Source organism: Thamnophis sirtalis, unplaced genomic scaffold (genome assembly GCF_051295495.1).
Source record: "Thamnophis sirtalis isolate CommonGarterSnake01/CBP01778 unplaced genomic scaffold, rThaSir2_p1.2 scaffold_4, whole genome shotgun sequence".
Lineage (NCBI taxonomy): Eukaryota > Metazoa > Chordata > Lepidosauria > Squamata > Natricidae > Thamnophis > Thamnophis sirtalis.
This window is the reverse complement of record NW_028261384.1, coordinates 40,795,762-40,818,291: the sequence shown is the minus strand read 5'-3', so window position 1 is coordinate 40,818,291 and position 22,530 is coordinate 40,795,762. Positions and strand designations below refer to the sequence as shown.

General features: G+C 35.5%; 1 protein-coding gene across 5 annotated transcripts in view; it reads left to right on the top strand.

Moving 5' to 3' along the window:
- The window catches only part of OSBPL3 (oxysterol binding protein like 3), a 101,871-nt gene that overhangs the window by 34,400 nt on the left and 44,941 nt on the right, over positions 1-22,530 (top strand). For 4 of the 5 annotated variants that reach the window (XM_087712796.1, XM_014054350.2, XM_014054348.2 and 1 more), the window contains exon 2: positions 7,112-7,237. The exons of the other annotated variant lie outside the window; for it this stretch is intronic. In XM_087712796.1, coding sequence (XP_087568922.1) covers positions 7,145-7,237 — 93 coding nt within the window. In that variant the 5' untranslated portion in view covers positions 7,112-7,144. The remainder of the gene's footprint in view (positions 1-7,111; positions 7,238-22,530) is intronic. 5 annotated transcript variants of the gene reach the window in all.

The window sequence follows — 22,530 nt, the reverse complement described above, 5'->3', positions numbered from 1 at the left end:
ATATTGAATTATTTCAAGGAGCTTTTCCTAGCTAAAGAATGAAGCCGACTAGGATGGCATTCTAAACTTCAGATTCCACCACTGTGTTTGTTGTCTCTCTTGTATGTTAGATACATACTATATAAAGGAGAATGTAGTCCAGTGCAGACTAATAAACATTTTGAAAAATAAAGAAGAGCACTTAGAATTGCACTGCCAAATGAGATACAGTGCAATTGTTGTAATATGATTATAATATTTTACATTTCTCGGTTCTTGTTAATAATCTAGAGCTATTCAGAACAAGACATAGTTTCTAAACAACTTTCAGAAGTCTTCAAAAATGATCCTAGATGCAAATTAATGCCAAAGATAAGAAGCTAAAAATGTGGGTTTAAAAAAAATTAGAGCAGAAGTAATCTTGAATAATGTAAGAACCTTTCTTCCAATCATAAAGTGTTATAATGCTGCCTTTCACTAATTTGCTATGTGAAACAGAATGCTGAATTGATCCTGGATTAGGGCTAATGTGAAATCTTAAAGGATTTATATGATTTGAAAAACCCTTTATCCTTATATACTTTATTCAGGTCAATTTCTCTTGCTTTAAATAAGGGAAAAGTCAAGGAACTTTTTGTTACCTTTTCCTGATTGGATCTTAAATCAAAATCTTTGAACAAAATAGTTTTATGGTTGTTATGTGGATCACATCCAAAATCTATTTTTTCAGTATAGTGAAAATTTTTGTGCTAAGGACTTAAAATACTTGCACAGACAATAATAGAAAATGAGCTTTTTTTTCTTTTTCTTTTTTTTCTTTTTGTAGTGGTTAGGAAAGAATTGCTTGAATGATAAAGTAGGTAGTATTTATAGGCACTGTTTTGTATATTCTAAAAATAAAATGGATAACTACTAGGTTAGAGATGAGCCATAATTTATAAAGAACTATAGAAAGTGCTAAGCAACAGCAAAAATGTATAAATGCTCCATAGCAACTCTGTTGCCCACTTTTTCTAATATTTCATTCCAAGAGGATAAATGTGGAATTGGGAGTAAAATCACATCTTTGCTATATAAAAACAGTGTAACAGATTGTAGAAATCAGATTCTGTTATGGTGACAGCAAAGAGATTCCATAATACTGTAGTGTCTTCTTGAAATTATTGACAATTTACACTCTCTCTCCAGTAGAAGAGAATATATATAGCAATCATGGTGAAACTTTTTGGCATCACATGCCAAAAACGGGGGGAGTGCAGGGCGGTCTTGGGCAGGCGTGCCACACCCATAATCCTATGCATGTGACCCCATGTGCATGCACAAACAAACCATGTGTGTACAACCCCCACCCTCTCCTCTACTTTTAGTGTGCAATATTCCCATTTTTTGCCCTCCCTAGGCTCCAGAAGCTTTCTAGGAGCCTGGGGTGGGTAAAAACGGTTTTCCCCTGCCCCCCAGAGGCTTCTAGCGCCTTCCACTCACACCCGCAGCACCTGCTGCTCCCCGCCGCCTTCAGACACAATGGAGGCAACCTCTACTCTTGGTGTGACAGCCGTGCTCACACGGTCTTGGCCTGAAGCTTCATAAGCCAAGTGCAGTTCACCTGCACCAGGAGGCACCAGACAGCACCAACTGTCTCCCTGGTGGCTGGCGGGCAGTTGGGGGTACAATGCCCCAATACCCATGTCCTTCCTCCGGCGCAGAAAGGGTGTGCCATGGGTAAACAGGTTCCCGGGGGGGTTGAGAGAGAGATCGGGATGGCGGGGGGGGTGTTTCCCCTATTTGCCATGGGAGCAGCGTTGGGATGAAGCATGCCGCTGGCCGCTTTTATTCTTAAGGAGCTGGAGCTTCCCTGAAATCTCCCTCCATAGACTTGATGGGAAAGAACCTACCCCCCTTTTCCCCTTCTCAAATTGCGGCTTGTGTGATGTGAGAAAATGGGAGAGCGGTGCCTCTCAACAAGTCACCGAGCATGCCAGCTAACCGGAAAGACCAATCTGCCACTGAACTCTAACCACAGCCCCAGCCAGCAGGCGAGCAGGCACTTTCTCTCTCCCTGACTCCCTTGGACTGTGTGTGTTTCTTCGCTCAAGCACCGCGGTGACCCATGCATCAGCAGTGTGTGAAGCACTGGCCTTGCCCTCAAGAAGCTGAGCTTGGAGAGCTAATCGAAGGTGGTGTGCGCTCTCCCTCCCTCCCTCCCTCCCTCTCTCTCTATCGCCACGCACATGGCAATTTGAGAAGGGAGAAAAGTGGAAACTTTCTTTTCCCTCAAGTCCACAGAGGAAGCAGCACTGGCTGAGGCATGGCGAGAGAGAGGGACGAAGGGAGAGCATGCACCACCTCTGATTAGCTCTCCAAGCTCAGCTTCTCACCGCTGCTGCAGCCAGCACTTCACACCCGGCTGGTGCGTGGGTCACTGCGGTGCTTGAGTGAAGATACACATTCAGTCCAAGGGAGCCAAGGAGAGAGAGGGCGTCTGCTCGCCTGCCCCCCTGCTGGCCAGGACTACGATTAGGGTTCTGTGGCAGATTGCCTTTGGGTTAGTGTGGAGCCACCTTGGGCCTCCCTCTCTCGGTCTCCTTGCGTTGATTGAGTCTGATCTAAATACTGATATACAGTCAACATCTATAATATTCAGTGTAAGAATTAAAACAGCCATTATATAGGAAAGACCGACAGAAAACTAGGAGTCAGACGATGTGAGGGAAACTCCTTAATCTCCCAGCACACAGACAGACTCAGCCTTAGTTTCAACTGGGAAACTGTGAGCATCCTAGAGCAAGCTAATAGTAAACTAAAATATAAAATGTATCTCCTATCACAGCTGAAAGTTTGCAGGTGATCCTTGACTTACAACAGTTCATGTAATGATTGTTCAAAATTACAATGGCTCTGACCATTTTTCACACTTACAACCATTGCAGCATCCCTATCATCACATGATCAAAATTCAGATGCTGGGCAACTGGTTCATATTTATAATGGTTGCAGTGTTCCAAGGATATGTAATCCCCTTTTGCGATCTTCTAACAAGCAAAGTCAATGTGGAATCCAGATTCACTTAACAATTGTGTTATTAACTTAACAAATGCAGTGATTCCCTTAACAACTGTGACAAGAAAAGACGTAATATGGAGCAAACTCACTTAACAGATGTTTCACTTTGCAACATAAATTTTAGGTTCAATTGTGGCTGTAACTTGAGGACTACCTGTATTTGGAGGGCAATTTCTGTGAACTACTCCCGATCTAATCTTGGACTCTTACTCTGTGCTTGCAGAATAAATCCCAGCAGCACTTAATACTTCTTTACAAAATAAAAATCTTCTTTCTTAGTTTGCAAAATCTATCAGTAGATTTAAAGAAAATTTACCGTTTCAGGAACAGTTCATAAATACTGAAAGGAAGTGTTTTTGTTGTTGTTTTTATTGTTAGCGATTCAGAAGCAGTATGCAAATTCTTATTAATGTAGAATAACTAGAAAAGCAGAATCAGTTCATAAAAATAAGACTTGGAGAGTGATAGAAACTGATCGATTAATTGAAAATAACATCGTTTGCACTTGGATGAATTCTCATTTAGCTAGTAATCCTCAACTTTGTAACCACAATTGAGCTCAAAATTTCTGTTGCTAAACAGGACAGTTGTAATGAGTTCAGCCACATTTTATGACTTTTATTGCCATAGTTGTTAAGGGAATCCTTGAAGTTGTTAAGTTTGTAACATGGTTCTTAAGTGAATCTGGCTTCCCCATTGACTTTTCTTGTCAGAACATTGCAAAAAGGTGATCACATAGTCCAACACACTGCAACCATCATAAATACACGGCAGTTTCCAATCATCCAAATTTTGATCATGTGACCATTGGGATGCTACAACAGGCATAACTCTGAAAAATGGTCTTAAATCACTTCTTCAGTGCCACTCTAACTTCAAAAGCTTACTAAATGATTGGTTGCAATTTGAGAATTACTCGTACTTAGACTTTTAAAAGGATATTTTGTGCATTTGGAGATATAGAATCTGGAACAATCATGATGAATTTATACATACAAATTAGTTTTACTGGGTGATAAATTACAAATATTGTATGTCATTAAGTTGTTATTAATATTTTAAGCCTACCAGGTAAATTATAACTGTCAGGATTCCGACCGAGACCCTATTGAGTTTTCTTTGTTTGTATATGCATGCTTTCATTCAAGTGACGTATTAGTGGATATGACAGGATTTCCTACTTGCCATAAATATATTCTCATTTATTATGGAAGATAAATAGGGAAGATAAATTGGGAGAATTAAAGGAAATATGTTTAAAAGTACAGATGCCCAGCAGAAAATATTCTCTATTTCTATTGTGCAAATGAAAGATAATTCCAGCATTTAAAGAAAACCAAGTTTAATAAATCAGATATCAGTTCATGACCAGTTGAAAAGAGTCTATAGAAAAATATGAGAATTTGAAATAGTTAAAATAGTTACTATTTTATATAACTGTGAAGTTATATAAGTGAGGTAAGACAAGAATTCCCTTTTGTGGATAATTGCAGCTGAACCACAGCAGGAACTTCCTACAATGTTATAATTTAAAAGAAAATTCTAAAACTGGTTTTGGTGTGGCATCCAATAAATCACAGCAAATAAAATAATCAAATAACAGCTTTTATTCTGTTCCCTCAAATGAATTAAACTAATCGGCTCAGAATCCAAAATGTTTCAAAACATCAATTTGGAAATTCCCACTGTATCTCTGAGATTCCTTTTGATATAGTATATTATCAAAACAATTCTTTCCTGTTTGAGTTGTGAAAGGTATTGCTTTTTTAAATAATGTCTTTATACAGTAACGAGAATCTGTTTCCATGGTTACGGTACTATAGTTCACATAATTCTCAGAGGGGTCTGCTAGCAAAGTTTCTATTTCAGATATAGACTGCAATTCTTGGCTTCCGTTACTGTTTTCCTACCAGACCCAGTAATAAATGTAAACTGGAACATTCAGTCTTATTAAACAACAAGTATGATGTTTTATGACTGTGTGTTTGTGTGTGTGCATGCGCTCGTATGTGCATTTATGTATATATTTATGTATGAAGTTTATCTGAATGAATTTTTCAGAATTCACTACGATACTTTAATGATTTTATGTTATTCCATAAGTTTATATTCAGTTAATGTACATGCATAAAAGGTTAATTAGTATTTTGATGAAAAAGTTGCATGAGAAGAAACAATTAAAATGCTAATAACTATAAGCAATATGGGGGAAAAACCGCATGACCCAAAGAAAAGACATGAAAGAACTACGCAAATTATTAAATTATTGTGCTGATTCCTTCTGTAAAGTTTTATTTAAACTGTGACAAAGAAGAATATATCCATACATTAAGAAATAAAAGCAAAGTTGCAGAAAAGCTAGAGATGAATGGACAATTACCATAGTGTCACTATAACTGTTTGGCAACCAATATAAGCCTGGCAAAATCGGAAGAGTTGACAAATTGAACTATAATTGGAGACCGAAACAGATAATCATTTTCTTAGCTGAAAGTAATTACAACTTAGAGCATCTGATTATGGAAGTATGAATGGAAAGAGAAAATTCCAGGTGAATGTTAAATGTTAATACGAATGTAATTTCAGTAACTATACTGAATAAAAGTATAAATGGTGGCAAAGAAATAAAAGTGGTAGTAGATTTGCTTTCTTAAGTTCTGATGTAGGGTAGGGATGACAGTGAAAAATTAAAGAGATCAATATTAGAATAGAAGGTAATCATAGTAAAGATATTTTCAATGTGAATCAGAGGTTGGTTTCTGCCGGTTCGGCCTGGATTGGGCAAACCGGTATTGATGGCGGTGGGACGCTCCACCTGCCCACATGCGCAGAAGCATCGTGTGCACATGAACAAACCGGTAATAAAAAAATTGGAAACCTACCACTGATATCAATATATAGCTGTAACAATTTAATATCATAAAAAATGTGAGACAAAAAGATAAATGCTTTGAACTGTGGTGAAAGTATAACAGACTCCAAGAAGAACCCATCAGTCTTTTGTGGAAGAATAAAGACTGACATTGAGGCAATGTTCACCAAACAGAAACTCATATAATTTAATGAGAGAATGATTGATTAGAAAAATGAGAGTGGGGGGGGGGAACAAAAAGGGAATGGATAAATGACCTAGGTTTATTGCTGTTGATATTTTGACCTTAATTGTCCCTGTAATCACAAAATCTGACTTGACACGATTGCATATAATTAGTTAAACCACAGAACATTCATAGAAAACTAGAGTGCTTATTAATAAAACCATCTGAAGAGGAATATCCTCAGGAAGGCTATTTCTAATGTTAGGAAAATCATCTCGCTAATATTATATGGTCTGGTTCCCACAGTTTTTATTTTTATGTCTTCAGAGAAATAAATAAAATTATGGCAACATATAATTTTTCATTGAAATATAGTTTCACAGCTCCTTCAAATCTATTTTGTCACTATTTTTCAAAATTTGGGGGATATCTAAAATAGTTCCTTTAGTGATCATTCCAAGTTACAATAGCACTGAAAAAGATTTTTAACATTTATGATGTTATCTTATTGGTCACATGATCAAAATTTGGACATTTGGCAAGTGATTCATACTTAGGATGCTTGCAATGTCCCAGGCTCATTTAATCATCTTTTGTGACCCTCTAACAATAAAAGTTAGTGGGGAATCCACATTGACTTAACAACTATGTTACTAACTTAACAATATCAGTGATTCATTTAACAACTGTGGTTAGAAAGATCATAAAATGGAGCAAAATTAACTTAAAAACTATTTCACTTAGCAACAGAAATTTTTGACTCAGTTGTGGTTGTAAATCGAGGACTACCTGTATTGTATCACAGATTAACTTGCAATTTCATGACAAACTATTGAGGTTTTTTTCACTTGTAAAAACATAGTTCTTGTCTGGTGTTCCTATGACTATCAAGTGAAATGTATATATTGGGTCCATCCCTCCCTTTCTTAGGAAGTTCCGCTGAATGCTAAGAATGCCATTGGAATGTATGAGGGAAAGAAATGACTCTGCTCTTTCTCTTCTATTTCTTCCCACCTTTCTGATGCTGTTGTAAGTGATTTGATTCAGAAGAATTTTGTTCTACAATCATGACTGAAGAAAAGAATCTGGGGGTGTCTCAGAGTGCCTTGTCACATTCAAGAAGTACTAGCAGCTGTTCTTCTAAACAAGGAAGTCGGCAGGTAAATGCAAAGTTATATTAATCTTTGTTTACAATCTTCTAGATTTGTGAAGAACATGAATGAAATATATAGTATATTAAGTCCTGGCCATATGACTATTTCAAAGAATCAATCTGATACATTGAGCATGTAATATCAAGAAGTCCATCATGAATTTCGGATGTTTTGTGTCAACATGGCGTCATATACCGAATCTAAGACTTATCATTCTCTTGTAAATCACAGTATTGATATTTCATTCCTAGCAGAGCATTTTCTGGAGAATTCGTTTACTTGAAACAAGAATAATGTCACACATTTTTTAAAAAACATTTTTTACAGAAAAATTGGCTCATGTATATAAATGATTATATGTGATAGTAATCCTTGGGCAAATCAGTTTGGAAAATTAGGCTCAGCATAACAAGAAACAGGTTTATTATTAAAATAATAGTTATAACTATTAACTTTAATATAGAAAGTAAATAATTTTATACATTGCTTTATGTGATTGTATTTATACTCACCCTGCCTCATCTAAAATGATCTGGATCCATATTTATAAAATTTAGAAAAACAGATCATTTGAACAGCCCCCCATCATTAGAAATTATTGCTGAGTTTTTGTAATGGCTTCTAATTTATCAAAATCTTAGTAAGCTACCAGCAAGACTCCAGGATTTAATTAGTTAGCCATTTTATTTATTATATAGGACTAAGATCATTTTTTAATAATTTGAAGATAGCCATTTTCTTATTGTGAAGTAATAAATAAATTGCATGTTTTAAGGTAATGAAAAACTTTATTTGCTTATAAAGCAATGCTTCTCACTTATTTATTTTTTTTGTGTAATAGTGTTATATGAAAACTTCCACAAACGAAGCATTGGCCGTGTTGATTATGAATAATGGGAGATGTTTTCCAACATATAATTAGAGAATCATTATAATATTTTTGGTTATGTACAATAGATCACGGGGAAATATTACCACTTATTTTTTATTGGAAGTTGCTTCTGGTGCTTATTTTCCTCCTTCCTTTTCAGTAACAATATTGGAGAGTGTTTTTGTAATTTACATATTTATTTCAGTAGGAAAAATATATACTTGAATTAAGAAACAAAATAATAAAGAACATTAGATGCAATCCAGGGACCAGAAGTTCTCCCTAGATCTGTTCTTGTATAAAAATTCATTGACTTACTTCCTTTTCTCAAGAATGTAGATTAAATGTATTATTTCTCATGATGATATCAACGGCTAATCCTGGTACCAGCTTCATGTTTATAATCATCCTTTGTCTGTGTATTAACAACACAATTGAAAATTAATATTCTTAGATTTTAGATCAAGATCAGCTTGATTATAATGATCATGTGTTTTGTAAGTTATTTCGGTAGTATAGTAGGAAAAAATCAGTATTAAGATGAGATTTTGCTTTCATGTCATGTCTCACTGAGTCAATTTGTCTGTCTCTGTCTCGGACACAGACTTGCTCACATATTTTCAAGGTCTCTATGACACATCCTTTGAAACAAATAAAAGAATAAGAAAAGATTTGATGGATTACAGATCCATTTGCCTAGCAGACTGTTTTCAAAGGAGGCAAATCCAGTGCTTCTGTAAGGTTTATTGCCAAGTCATGAAGAGGTGGGGGGGGGGGACACGACACATCAACTTTTCAACCCTCAATAACTGCTGTTGAAAGAATCTGGAAGCACAAAGGTTCAGTAGACAAATGTAACTGAGTTTCATCTTTTACTATGTTTTTATGAACTCCAATTATCACAGAAATGGCTTTTATTGTAAATGCTCAGTTGTAAACTGCCCAGTGTCACTAAGGTGAGATGGGCAATATAATAATTCAATAAATAAAAATAAATAAATAAATGTTCCATTTAAAATCATTTACAGGTAAAGTATAAGAATAGTTCCCTTTCTATTCTGCTTATTAAACAAAAACATAGCTAAAATAGTTCAAATCATCAAATCTTTATAAGGTCTCAGAAAGCATTTGCATGTTGCTGAAACAATACTTCTTTCCAAGTGACTTTTAATCAACACCTTCAACTATAACTGACAAAGGTATTGATCATTTCCTTAGCAATCCCACACAAAAAATTGATCCTGCTTTTCCAATAAATGCCACTGCTTTTGATAAAACTTTATTGGATCCTTGGACTTCACAAGGGCAGGTGATGACCAATTTACTATATTCCATAAACACGTTTATTAAGTGGAAAAATTACCAAAATAAGGTACAGAAGTGTTGATTTTAGAATGGCATTACAGGTAGTCCTCGATTTATGATTACAATTGAGCCCAAAAATTCTGATGCTAGTAAGACAGTAGTTAAGTGAGTTTTTTACCATTTTACAACCTTTCTTATCACAGTTGTTAAGTGAATGACTGTGGTTGTTAAAATTAGTAACACAGTTGTTAAGTGAACCTGGCTTCCCCACTGACTTTGCTCATCAGAAGGTTGCAAAAGGTGATCACATGAACCCAGAACACTACAACCATAATACAGCTGTGAGAAAAAGTCCTGCACGCTTTACAGTTTATGGTTTACAGTTTATGACATTTTTTGGATAGGCCATTTATTTTATGATATTTTATGATAACTGCTATGGAAATATTGTTATATTTAAATAAATACTGGTGGTTTTTAAGTGAAAAGCATTAGCTTTTTGCAATTTGGTGCTGTTTGGATGAGGATTGTGAATTTTCTTGCATGCTTACAATGTATGCTTACAATGACTATGAAAACAGATTAACTGATGCATATCCAGTGGCATACGTGTTACAATTACTAAGGGTGATGCTAGTGTTTTGTTAACAATCCTGAAAAGGATTGTTTAGGTAACCAAACATGGTTACTAATATGAAACTGGCCAGGCCTTATTGTTTATCAACAGGTGGCATCGCTTTGGCATAAACTGTATAAGCCTTTGCACATGACCTTTGGTGACAATGTGGTGCCAGACTGCAATAATGGTTTCAATCAGCTCCTGCTTGGTTTTCGGATGCTTCTTGCTTATTTCGTAACCAATCTTGGCTCACAAGTTCTTAATTGAGTTCAAATCCGGGCTCTGAGCTGGCCAATCCAGGAGTCGAACACCATGCTTCTTCATCCACTGCTGTATGGACTTGGCTCGATGACAAGGAGCGTTGTCATCCTGGAAGTAAAAGTCCTTTCCTACAAATTGCTGAGCTGAAGGAAGCATGGTCTTTTCCAGGCCTTCAACATACTGCTTGGAATTCATGATTCCCTGCACAATTTGTATCCGACCAATACCAGAAGCAGCGATATAGCCCCAGATCATCATGTGCAATGGATGCTTCACAGATTCAAGCAGTACAGCCTAAATTCTTTAGCTGGAAATCTTCTGACATACTTATTACACTGATTCCCAGTCAAGTAGAAATTGCTCTCATCACTGAGGATGACCTTGGTCCACTGTTTGTTGGTCCACTTGGCATACTTCTTGGCCCATGCACGTCGATGAGAGAGGTGAGCGTCTGTGAGCAAAGTTTACTTCGCGCCCTGCAGCCTTTGGGCCCTCTGGGAAGCAGTTTGCAATGCACTGTGCTTGTGCACACTTTTACATCACATGTTTCATCCCAACTTCTTGTAATCTGAGGTGAGGTGAGCTTCCTGTCAGCCATTGAAATGCATTGCAGAGCCAGATCTTCCCGTTTTGTCGACTTTCTTGGTCTTCCAGAGCAGAGCCTGTCATCAACTGAACCAGTTATTTGGTATTTTTCAACCACTCTGCTCACTGTGGTGCAATGGCATTTCACTCTCTTGGCTATTTCTATACAGGAGTAATCCTCTTCATGAAGCACAATGATGCGATGCCGCTGCTCAGTACTGGTGAAAGCAAAGGCCTTCATCCTTGCCCGCAGCCAGAGCTAAATTAAATTTCTCGATGCTTTTCATGCCTATTTATAGTCAGACAGCATGACAACATTGATTAGTTCATAGATTTAGCCTCTGTGCATTTTGATTGGTTAGCCAAAGCTTGCTGCTGATTGGCTACTTTCGATCCTAACATTCTCGAAAATTCAAGTTGTGTTTGTTTTAGCACATAAACTGACTCAAAACCTTAAAAAGACTTTGGTTATATTAATAAAAATTATGCATCTCAATCCAACTACAGAAATTTTCATCAAAGTACTAATTTTGCGTGGTGAAAACCTATGAATGAAAAGTTAATTAAACATGTAAATACACCTTAAAACTGAAAGCGTACAGGACTTTTTAACACAGCTGTAAATATGAACCAGTTGTCAAGCATCTGAATGTAAATCACATGATCATACAGATGCTGCAATGGGTATAAGTGTGAAGTAACAGTCATGTTACTTTTTTCAGTTTATTGTAATTTTGAATGGTCACTAAATGAATGGTTGTAAGCCAACCTATGTTAAAAATGCAGATATGGTACCTTTTTATTTTCTTTTTTACTTTTCCACATTAAGAAAACTTTAATCCTATGTTTCTATAACATTGTATTTAAAAAGAAATAATTATGATCTCAAATTACATTTTTTACTTTTAAATGATTCACACAATTCAAAAATATGTGATGAATTTCTTGGGGAACAAATTATTGCTACAGAAGAAGAGCAAAGAATTAGTTGTGAACTTTTATAAATTTTGCCTTTTTATTTCTAAAAAGGATATTGCTTATGGGATTTTCACCTTTGGAATCCACTCATGGCTGTTTTCAATCCTGCAGACCTATGATTTTGATGAATTGGTTTCTTTAAATCTCTGCTTTCCATAGAAAGCTCTGGTCCTCCCATCATGCTGGAACTAGTGAGATTTAGAAAAAAGCTAGAAAATAAAAAATGTCAATACAATTATTTTCAGGTTTCTGTAGGGGTTCCACTGAATGTAGTGAGATATAGGAAGTAGCCATTGTTTTTAGGATTGCACATTTAATAGTATGCATCACAACCCCTCCAAGCTTCCAAACTTTCGCAGCTTAATATATGTAAAAGAAAGAAGAGCATAGTATCATAAAAAGCTCCCATGGTACAGAAATAAACAGCAAATTTGGGAACAATTGTGCCAATTTTATGAGCTGTAACAAACGCTTCTGTTGATGATGCTGATGCAAAATCCTGAACTCCCCCACAAAACTGCTTTCTATTTTGAGCAATTGAAAAATATGCACTACAACTGACTGCATTTTATTTTAGACACAAGTCTGGCACTGTCATCTGGCATGTTGATGGAGCTTTAAGAACAAAGAGTAGTTTGAACTTATGCTAGTTCACATGTTCCATTATTTTGTCCTAAAATAACATGCAGCTTCTATGAGATTCTGGTACTATCCATAGCAGAAAATTAGGGGTCCTATTTGATCATAGATTTCAGCACAGATTGTAACTGTGTCACTCCAAAGGTCTGACGTGCCCTATATTCTGTACGAAAAGTGGATCACTAAATTCTTTAGATAAGCTTCATGCTTTATATATAAAAGGAAATGCTGAACAGATGAGTCATATAGGCATTAGTGAACAATTTCCATTCTTGTTCTTTCAATTTGTATAAAACTTGTTAAAATATCTCATCTTAGGCAATTCTGTGGACAATTCCAGAAGTTATTGATCAGACTTCAATGTGACATTTCCAGGAATTTATGATGTTGACATGTCTGTATTTTTTTAAAAAAATAGCATCACATCGGACTACTGTCTGCCACCTTCCAGTCTCCTTAGGGCTCGAAATTCAATCCTCATGTTACGGCTTTTATAAAACACAAAGGGCACATAATTTATTTAGTCTGAGAATTATGTGAACTATAGTACCGTAACCATGGTCAGAATTATTTAGAATTATTTAGACATAAATAAAACCATTAAGTTTAAAATATGCGTTAAAGACTATTATCTGACTGGCCTTTTTATGCTGTCTCGAAAACATATTTTTAGTTTTGTTTAAAAAGATAACTATAAAAGATAACTTTCTACCTGGCTGAAATAAAAGATAGAAGATACTTGGGATTATGAGAGCATAAAACTATGCATATGTGTTTGGGTGACTACTTCAGTGGTGGATTTCAAATTTTTTTTACTACCGGTTCTATGGGCATGGCTTTGTGGACATGATGTGGCTTGGTGGGTGTGGCTTGGTGGGCATGGCAGGGGAAGTATATTGTAAAATCTCCATTCCCACCCAACTCCAGGGGAAGGATACTGTAAAATCTCTGAACAGAGATTCTGAACAGAGGCATGATATCATCTCAATTGACAGTTTTGGAAAAAAATGCTTTCTTTGGAAGATCATTTCTCTTGTGTTTATCAAAATCCACAGCTTGACCTCTGTGTATTTTGCTTTTAATTACCCATATCTGTAATTATAATTGGACTAGAAAAATACTGTGAACAACCAGCTGGATGGTTTTTTTTAAAGATATTTAACCATTACACTGTACATGCATACATTTTGAGTATATAGAGAGCTGAAAAGACCAGGTTGCCATGCAGAGTATTATAGTAACAGCAGGAGTGTTATTAGTTTCATTTTGGGTTAAGATAATTCTGTGAGCAGTTTCCAACATAACATATTAGCTAATTTTAATGGAAAATTCCTTCCAAATAAAGAATAAATTTTATCTTACGAACAAACTGTAATTTAGCATAATTGTATTCTTTTTAATATATTCAGCTACTGCTTGGATAATTATAGGTTTCATGCATTAATCTTAGTCCATATATTATAGTTTAGAAATATAACATTTCAGATTGTTGATTCATTTTCACTGCTTGAATTATTTCTCTTGAGGGGGCATATGGCTTTACTGATTCAAAGAATGATATAATACCAGTACCATATTAAAATGATTAATAAAAAGTCACAAAGAAATGTGTTATGTTCACAGTATAGGCATTTTGGTTAGAGAGATGCTACTTGTTTTCTGATGGTTTAAGGATCATATCTCCGTTTGGAGTGGGGAGGGGAAATGAACAGTACAGCTTAGAATAGAAGTCATTCTAACAGGACCCTTGGAGACATTAACAGCTCCACCTGCCTGATATTCCTTATAGATATCCTAGTCTGGATAAGTCAGAACAGTGGTGGGTTCCTACCAGTTCGGCCCAGTTCGGCTGAACTGGTAGTTGTTTGACAGCCTGGGTTGCTGGAACCGGCAGTGGCCCAGGCTTGCCACGCCCCCGAACTGGTTCTCTGGGCGGCACCTATGGCACCGCCATCTCATTTTTGGCTTCTGCGCATGTGCAGCCATCAGTGAATCAGCAGTAGCGACTGCTAGAACTCACTCCTGAGTCAGACCATGATCTGATCAGACTTGTCTATAGTTGTCCAATTCAGAAGAAGCATTAAAAAAAGGGATAAACTTCAGTCATATTCAGAAGCATTCTGGTTATAGCTGATTTAATATGGAATATATTTTTACCAACTTGTGAAATGATGGAACATTTCTAAGCAGCAGAACAAGTAAAAGAATCATGTCTGTTAAAGTATAAATGATCGCATGATTAGAAAATCAGTTGTTTAAATCCCCACTAAGAATGATATTTTCCTGTAGTCTTCAGATACAATTTATTGGGAAGCTTACAAAGATATTATTGAACCCAGACATGGGCTCTACACTATGATTATCACAAAAATGATTTCTGAATGCCAAATAAACCCAAGGGGAAAACATTTTGTTCTATTTTGTACCATTTCTTCATTTGATTATATATCCCATCTTTATTATAGTTTGGTTGTATTTCTAGTGTTTCTTATTTAAAATATTTATAGTCCAGCTACCATTCAGAATAGCGAAACAGTATCATTAACTGAAAAGCATCTAAAGGCTGATGTATGGTTAAGATGTGGAAGTGCAAGATTAAAGTTGAGACTTCAAATAGTACTGAAGGGTAAGTAATGTTGATAAAAGCCGGTTGCAAAAGAATAACAAGTTGTAGAGTCAGGATGCTGTGACATGAAAGTTCTTTCCTTCATTTCCACATAATGTACTTCAGAGGTTGTGGGGGGGGGGTCCTCTTGAAGATCTTTTGGGTAGGCATATACTAGAAGAGGTATTTCCTTATCTTAAGGATACACTTCCCTCATAAGATGGTAAAAGAAAACAATCCTTCCCAGAGATTTTACTAGTGAATGACTAATTTTCAGGTTTAGATTTCCTGGGAAGCCAGTGGAACAATGAAAACAACAAGGTGTCTCTTTAAAATGGCTGTTACAGCTGTACTTGATTGTCAATTGTCATGATTGCCAGTATGGATCCAAGTTCATAGATCTGAAGCAGGAATACAAGGTTACTTTTATAGACAATTGTGTAGGTATGAAGGGCCCAAGTGTCCCTCTCAAGACAGTGATAGCTGTTCTGTTATCCAGGGCTATGCCTTATAGAGGTATTACCGTGTTTTCCCCAAAATAAGACCGGGTCTTATTTTCTTTTGACCCTTGAAATAAGTGCTTGGCTTATTTTCAGGGAGGTCTTATTATTTTTGAGGTGCAGGAGGCAATGAGCATGGTCACCTCATGGCTGCTGCTGTGTTGCAATATTTTAGGGGAGGGCCTATGATCCAGAGAGGTCTTATTTTCAGGGAAACAGGGTAATAGACTGCCTGATAAGTGACCATGATCTGTATTCATTTCAAAAGAGATATATGTTCAAGGCATAAATGACATGTTATAAAAAAAAGAAAAGAAACGCCAAATAATTTAGTTTGCAACATATTTTGGAGGGAATGAACAGGTCCACTGTCTGTTATTTTTTTAAAAAAATCTTATCTATATTGCTCATGTGATGACTTGGTACTCTTGATTTTATGTGATGCACGTGATACATTTTGCTGAAGATTGTGGCACCTGAGTCCCATTTGAATCAAGTATTTTTAGATTTAATTTGAAGATTTCTTCATAAGAAATATAGGAAACTTCAGCATTCATAAAAGCTTAAATTGCAGTCTGTTTTTATCCTTATTTCTCTCATGCTTAAGTAGTCAAAGAAAACCTAAATTTTAATCTCTATGTAAATAATAACCAGTAATTTATTTTTCAGTGTAATATGCCACTATTTTACCATTTTGAGGTAGGTAGATATGGAAATTTTAATATATTTCACACAATAAAATCAAATACTGTATACATATCAAATATACATATGTTAATTAAGAATAGAATTAATGCTTTCAATAAAACACTAGAAACACATACACCTGTATATGTACATATGTATGCTTCTAGTGTTTTATTGAAATGAGTGGAAATTGAAATATACAAATGCTATTGTCAGATTTGTGTAGACTTTAAATACAAAAAGAGATAAAATTATCCAAGAAAGTGTTTTTGATAAAAATACATTCTATTTTTTATTCCAATAATTATCTGATTATTAATTACCAAGAAAAGCATTTCCATGAGAAGTTGCAAAACTTGCTAATCTGATTTTGGAATCACCTTGTTCTTGAAACTTTTCCAACAATTCTTGAAAAATATACTAGTTTCTCTAAAATGTCTCTGAAACTGGTCTGTCCCTCTGGCTTTTCTTCTAAACATGTATTCCTTAATTTCCTTTTTTGCAAGGTGAAAAATAAACTGGTAAGATTGAATAAATAGGACAGGCTCCCTAAAAAAGCTGTAAGTCTGATTTTTTAATATACTGTATAATATAAGTCTCAAATTTCACAGAAACCCCTTATGGATTTTAGATGATATTCTGCAGTTTAAGGATCCATTTTCAATTACAAAATAAAAAAAAATCTGTATTATATAATCAAAAGTAAAATGGTATGGTTTTCAGGCCAATGGCAATTGTTTTATAAAGATTGACATATGAAGATATGTTATTGGAGCTGGGCACAAACTATATTTTTACAAACCTGTAGTCACTATTTAGGATAGTTTTGGGGTGACTGGGTAGATTTGAGCATTTACTGACTATATGCCCTTCCTGATGCCTACAATCTTTCAAAAATCTTAATCATGTATGTGATTAGTGCAACTGACTGAATGTTCTTTGCAAAAGAAAAAAAAATATCCAGCAGATTCTGCTGGGTGGAATGTATCTTTATGCAGGGTTTGTGAAAACACCTTGCAATGTTTTAGATTTAATAGAAGCATGGAAGTCAGGAAGCAACTGATCATTAGTGAGATAGTGGTACAATGAAAAACAGAACATCCACATATATGGCCATCTAGTGAGTAATTAAATAAGTGCAAAACCATTCCACTCATTAGAATTTCACCAGAATTGTCTATACCAGCACTCTCATACTTAACAAAAACATTTAAATTAAAAAGTACATTACAGATTTACAAATTTAAATTTATAAATTTACAGATCTGCAGATCTGACCTGCAACATAAGTTAAATTTGAAATTTAACAAAGCTCCGAACCTGATAGTACTTCTAAATTTATAACAAAACTTTCTAAAAATGTTTTAATCCAAGTAATGAGTGAGATCCAGATATGTGAAGAATTTCCTTTGTATGAAAATTAGCTTTTATTTTTTTATTTATAAAGAAAAAATAATTAAATTCATCCTGAAACATACAAATGCCTTCTTTAATATGTAAAATATACTAAATAGCTTTCAAATTGATATATCCTGATTAAAAGGATTTTATATTGGAAAAGATATGTAAAGAATAATATTGATAAGATAAACAGAAGAATGAAAATTATGCATTATTTTTCTCTTGAAAAAGCCTTTGACAATTTGGAATGGCTTTTCATGTTTGCAACACTGAAGTACATGTCTTGTTGCTGTAATTTTTTTTCCATAAATACAGTATATTTCTAAAGAACAAAAAGCCAAAATTGTAGAAAGTACTGTTAGTTTGGAACAATATACTATATTGAAATAAACAAGACAGTATGAAAGAAATAGAATTTCAGGAGTTAAATTAATCACGAAAAAGACACACTAAATTTATTTATTATTTATTATTATTATTATAAACAATTGTATCACAGTGGCCAGTTGTTTCGCCGGATTTGGCATTGGTTACTAGTCGGGCCCTACCCAGGGGCCTAGGACGTCGTAACGTATTTTCGTAATATGCGTGCAGATCCAAGCAGTGCGGCTTTTTGCATTTGACTGATGGTGATTTTGTCAATTTTTAACTGTTTTAAATGTAATTCCAGTGCTTTCGGAATAGCACCCAGTGTGCCAATTACCACTGGAATTACCACTGCTGGTTTGTGCCATAGTCGTTGAATTTCGATTTTTAAGTCCTGGTATCTTGCGATTTTTTCATGTTCCTTCTCGACGACCCTGCTATCACCTGGTATTGCGATGTCTATGATTGTGACCTTATTTTTCTCAACCAGTGTGATGTCTGGTGTATTATGCGCCAGTATTATGTCGGTTTGTATACGGAAATCCCACAAGATCTTGACCATCTGATTTTCGGTGACTTTTTCAGGCTGATGTTCCCACCAGTTTTTTGCTGTTTTGATATTATAATTTTTGCACAAATTCCAATGGATCATTTGTGCTACTGAATTGTGCCGCAATTTATAATCAGTCTGCGTGATTTTTTTACAGCAGCTGAGTATGTGATCAACAGTTTCATCAGCTTCTTTGCAAAGTCTGCATTTGGCATCATCAGAGGATTTTTCTATTTTGGCCTTAATGGCATTTGTGCGGATAGCTTGTTCTTGCGCAGCCAGGATTAGTGACTCTGTTTCTTTCTTTAATGTACCTGTTGTTAACCATAACCAAGTTTGTTCACTGTCCACTTTATCTTTTATTTTTTCCAGAAATTGGCCATGCAGTGCTTTGTTCTGCCAACTCTCCATTCTTGATTTTATCACATCTTTTCTGTATTCTTGTTTCGTCTGTTGGGCCTTCAGTAGATTTTTGTTCTTTACTTCGATTAATAGATGTTCTTGATTTTCTTTTAAATAATCAGCCAGTCCATGTTTTTCTTCTTCAACTGTTTGCTTCACTTGTAATAATCCTCTGCCACCTGATTTTCGGGGCAGGTAGAGTCTATCAGTATCACCACGTGGATGTAAACTGTAGTGCATTGTCATTAGTTTCCTGGTTTTTCGGTCCAAAAGGTCCAAATCAGCTTGTGTCCAGTTAACTATACCAGCTGTGTATCTTATAACTGGTATTGCCCAGGTATTTATGGCCTTGATTGTATTTCCACCATTCAATTTAGATTTTAAAATTTTCCTAACTCTGTTGGTGTACTCTCGCCTGACAATAGTTTTTACTTCTCCATGCTTGATGTTATCCAACTGCAGAATGCCTAAGTATTTGTAGGCTTCATTTTCTTTGCATTTAATTAATTGGCCATTGGGCATTTCAATTCCCTCACATGCAGTGATTTTGCCCCTTTTTATGGATACAGTGGCGCATTTTTCCATGCCAAACTGCATTGAAATATCGGTGCTGAATACTTGGACTGTGTTTGTCAATGATTGGATTTCTATTTCTGACTTTCCATAGAGTTTCAAATCATCTATATATAGTAAATGTGAAATTTTTTCAGCTTCTTTGGCTGTTTGGTAGCCTAATTTTGTTTTTTTTAAGATTACTGATAGTGGGATCATTGCGATGATGAAGAGAAGAGGTGAAAGTGAATCACCCTGGAAAATTCCTCGCTTGATATTAACCATTCCGTAGATCTCATTCCCTACTGCCAACTCAGTTCTCCATTGTTTCATCGCCTTTTCAGTAAAGGATGTAATATTTTTGCTAATGCCAGTTGTTTCTAAGCATTTTATGATCCAACTATGTGGCAGTGAGTCAAATGCCTTTTTGTAATCAATCCAGGCCATATTCAAGTTTGTTTTTCTGTTCTTACAATTTTCTAATATAATTTTATCAATTAGAAGCTGATCTTTTGTGCCCCTGCTCCTTCTTTTGTTGCCTTTTTGCTCTACTGGCAAGATGTTGTTTGTTTCCAAATAATCCAAATATTATTATTATTATTATTATTATTATTATTATTATTATTATTATTATTATTTATTTATTTATTTATTTATTTATTTATTTATAATAGCTGCCCAATTCAGCAATGATTTATTTACTTTACTGATTTGATGTTTACTCATATCGTATTTACATTTACTCAGTCCAGCATCCTTTAACATTGTTGATAAAATATATGCAATTATAGTTCTGGGTCAGGTTATTTAATGAAACTGTTGACATGGAATTCAATAGAGAAGGAAAAGCTGTTGTCTATCAAGCAACAGATTTTAACATTTCTGCCAAGGTCAAATATTCAGGATTCATTTTTGCAAAAAGTAACAAAGATTTAAAGATAATTGCTTTCAAGCTATATAAATATATTATGAGACAGTTCCTGATGGGGAAAAAAATTAAAACTGCCTTGGTTTGGGAACATTATGACTGTCAAAATGAATATTATATCAAGATTCTTTTTCAAAATACTTTTATATTTATTGATAATAAAGTATAATAGTCCTCGCTTAAGAGCCACAATTGGGGCTGGCAACTGAACTGCTAAGTAATGTGGTCAGTAAGCAAGACATCACCTGACCAACTTGCTCAGTGATGGCAATTCTGACAATCCCTGTTGCCATTGTTAAGATAACCTCACCTGGTTGTTAGGTAAGCACCCACCCACAATTCAAGCCATTCCTGGCTTGGTTCCTCCTCCCAGCCTCTATCCTTGGTTCTTTCAAAATAAGAGACTGCCTTCTCTTCAAGTCCCTTCCCCTGACTACTTCCCTCATCTCCAGCCTTTAGGCTGCCCTGTACAGCAGCACTCCTTGATGCTGGGAATGCTAGAGCTAAATTAGAGACCCAGGATTGCTACCTTCATATTTTAACCCTGCTGGTCGAGCCCCAATCACTGAGTGCCACATTAACCCCATGCGGCATCCAGCCACCCAAACCTGTGTTACAAAGCCCCAGTGCTGCAACCTAAATCCCCTATCATCCTACACTGTGCCACCCCTGCTATCCTCTGCTGACTTTTGCTACCTTCGTCCTTCTGCTAATCCTTCTGCTGACAAGATACATCCAGTTTGGCCCTTTGTGAAGCAGCTTCTAGCTGTGCACAGCCTTGTTCCCCAAGCTACACATAGCCTTGCAAAGGACCAAGCCAGGCACTTCTCATCAGCAACAGGACAAAGAAGATGGCAAAAGCCAACTGGAGACAGAGGAGGCAAAATGGAGGGTTTCTACAAATTCTCAATTTCTACAATTGAGCATAAGTACCAGGCATTCCATTCTATTGTAACTTTGAACGGTCATTGAGTATGTGATCATTAACAAAGACTACCTGTATTAAATATTTGGTGTAGATAAGTAATGAATTGTATATGTTCCAATAAAAAACCAAGAATTAAATTCAAAAACTTGAAGGATCAAGAGAACAAAGTGACTGTTCTGAACTTCAGCTGTATTTTAATTCTACTTATTTAATATGAATTTCAGAGTGGATTATATTGCCCTATGATTCTGTAACTTTAATGGAAGGAACATCCTTCTGAGGTGGGTAAAATGAAGACCCAGATTGTTGGGGACAATATGCTGACTCTGTAAATCATTTAGAGAGGATTGTAAAGCACAAAGTGGTATATAAGTCTAAGTGCTATTGCTATTGCTATTCTTGGTCCACAAATTTATACATGAAATTGTGTCACCTACAAAATTTGGGTGTTAGAGACCTTTTTTTTTGTATAATTAATTGTATTGATGGACTGCACTATTCACTCTAGTTTTCTTTCAGCGTTATGAGTAATGTTAACTAAATATTCTTCTCTTAATGAATAAGCAAGAAACATGGATTTGGACTCTAAAATGGTCATGAAATATCTGATAATACTGAGAGTTTCTAAGGATGTAGTAGTACACGGTATATTAGCTATATGATATTTCAAATCTGTTGCTTGCCTGCCTGTATTTCTTTCTATGTAGTTGATTTTTTATTTGTATTATCTATTTCTTACATTTTTTAAGAATAAATAATGTAAAGAGAAAAAGACAAACATGAATAAGTTTCCCTCCCTTGTTTCTCTTGTGTGATGAAAACTTCTTGGAAAATCTTTATATGATTTTTTTTTTCCTCTTGTGACTAACACAAGATTGTTGCTGTCTGGTGCCTTCAAGTCAGAATTGACTCCTGGCAATTGCTTGGGCAAGTCCCTGAAGTTGTTTTTGCAAGATTTCAGAAGTGATTTGCCATTGCCTGCTTCCTATGGGTGAGGGAGAGAGGGCCTGGACCAAAGTCACCCAACTTGCTTTGTATCTATAGCACAGTGGTTCCCAAACTTGGCAACTTTAAGACTTGTGGACTTCCCGGTTTCTGGCCTAATGCTTGACTAAATGCTTC